This window comes from Cupressus sempervirens, chromosome 2 (genome assembly GCF_028749045.1).
Source record: "Cupressus sempervirens isolate cs-2001-9-10 chromosome 2, ASM2874904v1, whole genome shotgun sequence".
NCBI lineage: Eukaryota > Viridiplantae > Streptophyta > Pinopsida > Cupressales > Cupressaceae > Cupressus > Cupressus sempervirens.
Window position 1 is genome coordinate 612137321 of NC_143119.1, and position 8588 is coordinate 612145908.

Consider the following 8588-nt stretch of genomic DNA (forward strand, 5'->3'; position numbering starts at 1 on the left):
ATCTACTCGGTTAAGCACAATTGCTTGGGTTCCAAATAAGCAGAGTATCTGGTCTTCATATACTACTACCTTCACCTATTGTCACATAAGAAAACAAGACTGCAATGAGGGTGCTTCAAAGAATTGGGATCTAGTCCCTAAGTATTCTGATTTAAAGGGCACGAGTGCACAACTTGCCCTAGTCTTTCTAAATGATCAAGAGGCAAGTGTTTCACATGGTATGACAAGTACTACAACTATTGGTTCAAATGAAGCTCAAGTGGAACCAAATCTTGACAATTCCAATGAAGATGATGAAGAAGAATATGGAATTAGATGTTAAGTTTATTTTTTTCATTTTTAAATATGAAACATGGCTCATGACTTCAAATTTTCAACATGTTATGACATTTTGAGACTTTTGCAAATTATGAATATGAAATATATTGTAATCATATATTGACAATTATGGATTTATCATTTTATGAGAATCACGCTTCGAACTTATTATTATCACTATATGTTTGAACTAATGATGAATGAGCATTGACATGTTACATGTATGAATCTATGAATATACATACATTAATACACATACATATACATATATATTCCGAAAATGTCTATATTTATACTTGCAGTACCAAAATCCAGCCTATGTTTTTTTTACTAAATCCTCTAATCTAAACCACAATTAGGATTGGCTACTTAGCCAAAAAGTCACATACGATTTTGTTCATGTCATCAACTTTCTCAAAAACCACAACGAAGAACTCGCTAGCAACAGGGTACAGTGCAACATACCCTTTTGAAATGGGTTCCTTGTGCTCTCTACTGATGGAGATCATTTAGGTTGGGCCACAATCCTCTAAAATGCCCTATTAATTGAAGCTCAGACCAAACGGTAAATTTTAGATACATTATTGTTATTGGTAAATCATCATTTCCTATATGTACTTATCCATGTTATATATATATATATATATATATATTATAGTATATAATATATTATATATATTGTTATGCATATTATTATTTTTGTTAATAGATTATTATTAATTAAATGATGATTAAACCACAGAGACATGTCTCCTCTCATATTATATGAGATTCAAATCTGCATTTAGAACAAATCAATTACAATGGCAATGCTAGTACATTTGCAGAAAATGATCCATGTTACTCAACATGGTAGCAGAGCCAACTACAACGGTAACTAAGAGAATTGAAGAAATGATAGCTTTTGCAGTACAAACATAACACTAGAGTATGTCCTTTCTAAATTAGGCCTGAGAAATTTTGCAGATGAAATACTAGGGTATACTTCATAGTTTGCGGAACTATTTGTAATTTAATTATATGGGATGAGAGGATATCCACATCAAGTGGCAACGAGAGGGAGAAGACGGTACATATTTTATCTAACTTATATTGGCGAATGTGTGACCTGAACAACACACTGCACACGCACATTTGCGACTAAAACATCTCTAATGCAAGGGTCTGGAAAATTAGAATCCAAGAGAGGATCGATGTTAGGGACCGATGTTTTGTTCCCGGAGGAATACTTGGCTTCATTAACATTAGAACTCTCAAGTCTGAGAACTCAACTCTATTTGTAACTGCTACCTAGTCATTGTCATGTTTGAGTTTGTCTATTTGTGTTTGTCGTAAGCTCCAGGATAGATGGAGGCTCAAACATTAACTTGAGTTATTTCTTTTTCTTTGGATTATATGTGATAATTTTTTTGGAGCCAATGTGAAGTGATTACATCTTGAAACTGGTCAACATTCTGATTGATGGATTCCAAGTGAGACTCCAGTGGAAAGTTTCCCATTGATATTAGCAAAAGCACCATTATAAGGGTTGATAATTCCTCATGCTGTGACTATTTATTCAGAATGAAGAACTTCCACATGACCCGAAACTGAATCTTTAATGCTCAACTAGGATTTTTTGACTCTATCTTGTGATAATAAAGGAAGTGAGACCACTTCAAATAGCAACATTGCATGGGCTCCTGCAAATGTGACTTCATGATACTGCAGTTAATGCAACAAATTGTTACAATTCAGTTAATCATAGAAGGAATGCCTAATAATATATCAAAGGTGTCAAATTTTCTTGGGACTCATCTCTTAATTGACAACGAAAGGTTGGTAATGTATGTGTACATGGGCTATCTCTTAATTGACAACGAAAGGTTTGGAGGCGCATGGGGTGATATCTCTACCTTGGCCACAATCATTGCCTCTGGGCTCTACTTTCTATACAAGAGCAAAGACGTCATTGACAAAACCCTCAACTCCACCTAGGTCAACAACAATTTTGAATTTGATGTTGTGAGTAAACTGCAACAACCATCACTTATAAAATGTTAACACTATTGATAAGGAAATAAGTTATAACCAAATGTGGTAACCTCATTGTTGATGAAATCTACGATCCATCATCCTTGATTCATCTATGGACATTGTGATAGTTGATACCATGATAAACTAGTTTGACTTGGATGAATTCTATCCATAGGTACATTGGGAGACAATGAATCAAATCGGTATAATATGGAGCACATATGCATTGGCGGGAAAATAAATAAGGTCATAAGAGGGGAGACAAATCTATGATAAACTAAGTGATGCACATTGAAGATATTTGATAATACTGCCACCGAGGGAGTGATAAGGACCACCTGTAACAGGGAAATAGAGTGGTAACAATTTCAACAGGGAATATATGAATTACAGTGGGTGGAAGAAACGTAGAATCCGATGAATTTTTAAATGGAATAAAAGAAAGGGGTGACACCTTATTTGACCCCAATCGGTAGTATTAGTCTACATCAATGGACACTAGATCAATCATAAGTAAGGCTAGGTTAGTAACCTGCTAGGCGGAGGATATGAGGGACCCACCACCAAGATTGAATTAAATGGAACATATTCAATATAAGGAAAGGTGGCCCTCATTAGCAATAAAGGCATTGAGTTCCACATAACCATAAAGGTATGTATATGTGATATATGTTGAAATTAATTTATGTAATAAAATTCACAAATATATATGTCATATATATATATTGGAAATAGATTAAAACAAGATGTTATAGGATGCGGGAAGACAAAAAAAATTAATGGCAGTGACATTGCATATGATAGTAGTGATGAATCAGAACATGATGATGTGACAAAATTGAGCATCAGGTCATGTGACTTACAAGCAGCCTGGAATCCGACCTTTTGCATGGGAGTGCAACATAAACATAATACCAGGAATATTTAGACGATGTTATTAGAAGTTTCATTATAACATTGTGGAGATTAAGCATGAAGAACAATCAAACACCCTCTTAGCTAATGTAGATAAGATGTTTTGAGAGAGAGATTGTATTACTTCATATGTTGGAAACGAAGGAGTGAAGTTGGTGAATGGAGAAATTGAGCGAGCTTATACTTTGCATATCTCATAACGAAATGATATAGATTTTGTGAGTTGCAAAGTCACTGTTTATATGCCCAAATGCTAATACGGGTGTTGACCAACTGGAGACTCAACTTCCTATTGGCTGATGAAAATAATATATCAATCACAAGCCCTTTGTGCGGAATATAATATGACAAACCAAGAAGTATAAGAGATTGCATTCAAGGAAGAAAGAATTTGATGTGTGTAGTCATGGGACTAAAGAGTGACTGAAAACCCTATAAAATGGAGTAAGTGTGAACTTTACATTGTGGGGGGAATTATAACCAATGTTTCACTTCCCATTGTTTTGAAAATGCTTATATGGAGAAAATTATATTACTCTTATAGCAAATCAAATACAATGGCAATTTTAGTAAATTTGCAGAAAACGATCCATGTTACTCAACACCTTTTCAATCTCATCTCCCAAATCCACCGTAATGGAACCCGCTGATTTTTTTTGCTCTGAACCTTGCCAAACCTCAACCTGTCGAAGGTCTTCTGTATCACAAATTCAAGAGAGGGCATTATGTTCTCTGCTCTAGGAGTCAACCCCTCTTCCCTCACTGTTTGAGGGCCCTCCTCCAAGAAGGGGTGTGCTCCTCTGTGCTCTAGACAGTAAAAACCCATCACTATCACCTCTTTTCTGCTCCATCTTCCCTCTAGCCATCTCTTTTGTTCCCTCTCTCCTTACTGGTGCCATCTTTTCCAAACACTGAATCCCGAAAACTGGGCATGCTATCATCATTGTGCATATGTACCTTGGCAGTCTGGTTCAAAACTGATGGCCTGTGTTCTCCTTGGCAGAAAGAAACATTCTTACTGCACCTCTGGCCTTCTACATAGGCATTTGCAGTGCCAGTAGTCACAAATGCTAACCCTGCAGAGGTCTTCAACTATTCCATAGCAAGCAAGCTCCCGCTTGAACTTCTTTTTTTGTTTGGTTTGTTTATTGGAAAAGCACAAGATTTTAGATTAAAAATTGGCATGGGACTGAGGCCTGATCTCTCCCAAATTTTGTGACTATTGTTAGACCTCTGTTAGTTATGTTCTGCATGGTGACCATTTCAAACCTTCCTCGGTAGATATTATCTAGACGGATTATATATGGTAGCATGGTAGCAGAACTACTTGTACTAAACAGTCAACTACAGTATGCCCACAGACAGTTACGATTCTTGTATAACGTCTTCTCTGCATTTTAAATATTTTCATTGATCTAGTGAATCACACTCTTATTCATGTGATTTCTACATAACCACAGACAGAACTTACATCTACCATGAGTATACAACTATCTAATAATGCAAGTGCATAAATAAGGCTTTATGTCACTATGTGCAGCTTAAACACTTGGTCATTCCTTAAGATTTATAGCTTAAGAGTCATGATCAATCCTTGTTGATTGATGCTATTCCAGATTTGTTATGATTGTTGTATAGTAACATTTTCCAAGTTCCTATGCAGACTGAAGCAAGTGCACTTTCTTATAGTCATGCTATTCCAGATTTGTTATGATTGTTGTATGGTAACATTTTCCAAGTTTCTATGCAGACAGAAGCAAGTGCACTTTCTTGTAGTCATGCTCAAGGACAGAAATGACAAGTGCACATAAATAAATTCAAAAGAAAAATATGGATTTCGTCAATAAAGTTAATGTTTGCCAGTTTGGCAGGGTTATATCAAGGTATCACTATGGCGATGATGCTCTCTCTTCCCTGGTTATAATTGGTTTTGCGGTCAACATGGCTTTGAAATCATTGGTACTGTTGGTGGCGTTGTTGAGTGAGGAAAATGATGGTGAAAGTCGTTTTCTTTGGGCAAGACAAAGGGGAAGCTGAGAAGATCTCAAAGATTGTTTTTAAGTTTGCAGAAAATTGCAATATGAATTTTCAATTGATTAAACTTTCAAAGAAAAAGGCTTTAAGACCTATTTATACAATTTTTAGAATTCAATCGTCATTTTTCCTGTCTTCATTTCACTGGATACCTCAAGCTGGATGCACTTTCTGAGTTTCTAAGCTTATGGGGTAATCAATGGTAATTTATGTTGTCCATAACTGATTTTCTCAACACTTTGAAAGGTATACTCAGTGTGTGACTTCGCCTTATATGATTCTTTTCCTCCTTTCAACCTTAATTATACCAACAAGTGTTCTTCCCAACATAGATTTGCAGATATCAGAATTTTGTGGAAACAATGGGTGCCATACGTAAGTGTACATAGGAGCAATATGCATAGAGGTACAATTGTGATACATTTCTTGTTCAACTGCCTAACCTTTTTCAGAGAATAAGCCCTATCATTACTGGAATTGGCTAGTAAAAATTTTTATACTGAAGTAAAGAGTATATTTAAGAACAGTTGTGATTCTCCCACAAGTTACAATTTACTGACCAACAGCATTGTTGATGAAAAGCAACACAGTCATTTACTTTAAGTGTGAATGCCACTGATACTATATTTCTCTTGTTAACACTGAATTAGTTAATAAAAAAATTGCATATCATATATTAAAAGATTGTAACGATGAGTTGTTAAAACTGCGTACTTAGTATGTAGACCTTATTACCTCTTAGTGACTCCAAAACACTTAAGTTGATGCTGCACTTCAGGTATTTGCTACCATGAATTTACTATCAATTTCGAGGCCAAATGTGACACAATTTTTTCTAACTGAATAATGTTTGTGTGTATTTAGGTAATGTGTCTAACTGCCCATCAGAAAATCTAGGTCTGGAGGATGAGTCTGAAAAGGGGAGCAATGCCCTTTTGGCAAGGGCATGGTCACCTGGTTGGACTAGTGCTGACAAGGCATTGACTGCATTTATCAATGGACCTTTGATTGACTATGCCACAAACCGTCGAAAAGCAGATAGTGCAACAACTTCTTTGCTATCACCTCATCTGCATTTTGGGGAGTTGAGCGTTCGGAAAGTGTTTCATCTTGCCCGTATTAAACAAGTTTTGTGGGCTAATGAAGGTAATACTAAAGCAGAGCAGAGTGTGAACTTGTTTTTGAAGTCAATTGGACTTCGGGAGTATTCAAGATATTTGAGTTTCAACTTTCCTTGCAGTCATGAGAAGCCACTTCTTACACATCTTAACTTTTTCCCTTGGAGGGTTGATAAGGGTTACTTCAAATCTTGGAGGCAAGGTAGGACTGGTTATCCACTAGTTGATGCTGGGATGCGTGAACTTTGGGCAACAGGTTGGTTGCATGATCGGATACGGGTTGTAGTGTCTAGCTTCTTTGTTAAGGTTCTCCAGCTTCCATGGCGATGGGGTATGAAGTATTTTTGGGACACATTACTGGATGCGGATCTTGAATGTGATACTCTTGGGTGGCAATATATTTCTGGATGTTTACCAGATGGTCGTGATATTGTTCGTATCGACAATCCTCAGGTATGCCACGGTGCAACATAAACTGTGCACTATGTATATGTTCTTGTGTTTTATCATTTCCTTATAACAGTTTGAGGTATCTCAGGACTTTTCTGGACTTTTTGATTGATTGAGTTTTGGGACTTATTACAGTTTGAGGGGTACAAATTTGATCCAGCAGGAGAATATGTTCGGCGCTGGCTTCCAGAGTTGGCCAGGTTACCCACAGAGTGGATACATCATCCTTGGGATGCTCCACAAGCTGTTCTTCAGGCTGCTGGGATAGAGTTGGGTTCCAACTATCCACTTCCCATCGTAGAGATATCAGCAGCTAAAGAACGTTTGCAAGAAGCCCTTGCAATGATGTGGCAACGTGAGGCAGCTGAGAGAGCTGCTTTGGAAAATGGAACGGAAGAAGGTTTGGGAGAATCAGTAGAAAACTCAAATGATGCACTGTCAGAGCATATGGATGTCGACAGGGAACCAGGTAGAAACAATGCAGAGTCCACAGCAAGGTCACAAATGGATCAAATGGTTCCAAGTATAACCAATGAATCCCGCAGGACACAGGTGCCTAATAATTCAAGTCAGAACACATCCGATGAGGCTCCATCTGAACATGCAGAAGTACCTTCTACTATAAATCCAAGAAATGCTTCTTTAGCTTCATCTGAGCATTATTTGGGACAGCAAATGTCACGGATTTCAACTCAAGATATTCCATATGTTACTCATAATAATCATTATGTGCATGTGGTAGATACACAGAACGATTCCCAGTCAACTGCAGATTCTTCTAATATCTTCAGAGGAAGAGATGAAGTGAGCAGTGGAGGCGTTGTACCAATTTGGACACAGTCATTATCTGGTCACTCCCAGCAGTTTCCTGATGAAGGAACTGTTCCTGGGACTGCTGAATCACACCCTCAGCGGCAACTACACTCTCATTCAGTGAGACCTTGGAGACAGGGTCACAATCAAGGTAAGATTAAATGGTACAGCCTCTTGTATCAGGCACTTATTTTGAACTTAATAATCCATTTTATGGTATACATTCTGAGTTTGTCTCCTCTGGGCTTTTCTCATTTTCTGTAGCCAGCCTCACAATCATGCTAGACCAAGGAGCTGGGAGCTAGAGAATGAACTGCAGTCAAACACTATACTATAGTTATGATATTCTTATGCAGAGGAGCGGTGGTTGTTTGAATCTATATTTCTCAAATTGCTAGAAAGGTACATCATTCACATAAGCATTGCCTAAAGCTTTCAATTTTTTTGGCCAGAAATTTGGTACTTGTGATAAAGGTATGTTTCTCTTTAATATTTTCTCACTGTTAGCTGTTTGTATCCTTTTGTAGGTCTGCAGTATATGAGTAAATCCCAGTGTCCCAAAAGAGGAAAAACTACTAGCTGAATTGGCAGTTCGATGTATTTCTGTAAAGTAGGGAGTTGAAAAGCCTTGTACAAAATACAGCATTTGCATATCAGAGTATATAAGCTTCATTTTACTTATCAACTTCGTCATTGACAGTGTTGGTGTATATATTTTAGTTTAGCATAAATTGTTTTTGACTATTCTCCAATAGAATTCCTCAAATAATGTTCCCCATATGGGAGTATGTAAGCCTGAAACCTACTTGAAAATGATTTAGATATATTAGAAATATTTTGAAGCAGGGCATATCCTTCTACCTAGATCATTTGGTCAGACAGCCAGTTTTAATTGAAATACGTATCACAGTCCCTCATCTTTCT

The 8588-nt window shown here is 37.0% G+C and overlaps 1 protein-coding gene across 2 annotated transcripts in view; it reads left to right on the forward strand.

The window, feature by feature from the left end:
• CRY1 (cryptochrome 1) overlaps positions 1 to 8345 on the forward strand; it is a 31965-nt gene extending 23620 nt beyond the window's left edge. The window contains exons 3-6 of one of the 2 annotated variants that reach the window (XM_089814716.1): positions 6148 to 6854; positions 6987 to 7815; positions 7929 to 8066; positions 8192 to 8345. In XM_089814716.1, coding sequence (XP_089670842.1) covers positions 6148 to 6854; positions 6987 to 7815; positions 7929 to 7969 — 1577 coding nt within the window. In that variant the 3' untranslated portion in view covers positions 7970 to 8066; positions 8192 to 8345. The remainder of the gene's footprint in view (positions 1 to 6147; positions 6855 to 6986; positions 7816 to 7928; positions 8067 to 8191) is intronic. The other variant, XM_089814717.1, reaches the window with a different exon arrangement.
• Positions 8346 to 8588: the final 243 nt, after the last annotated feature.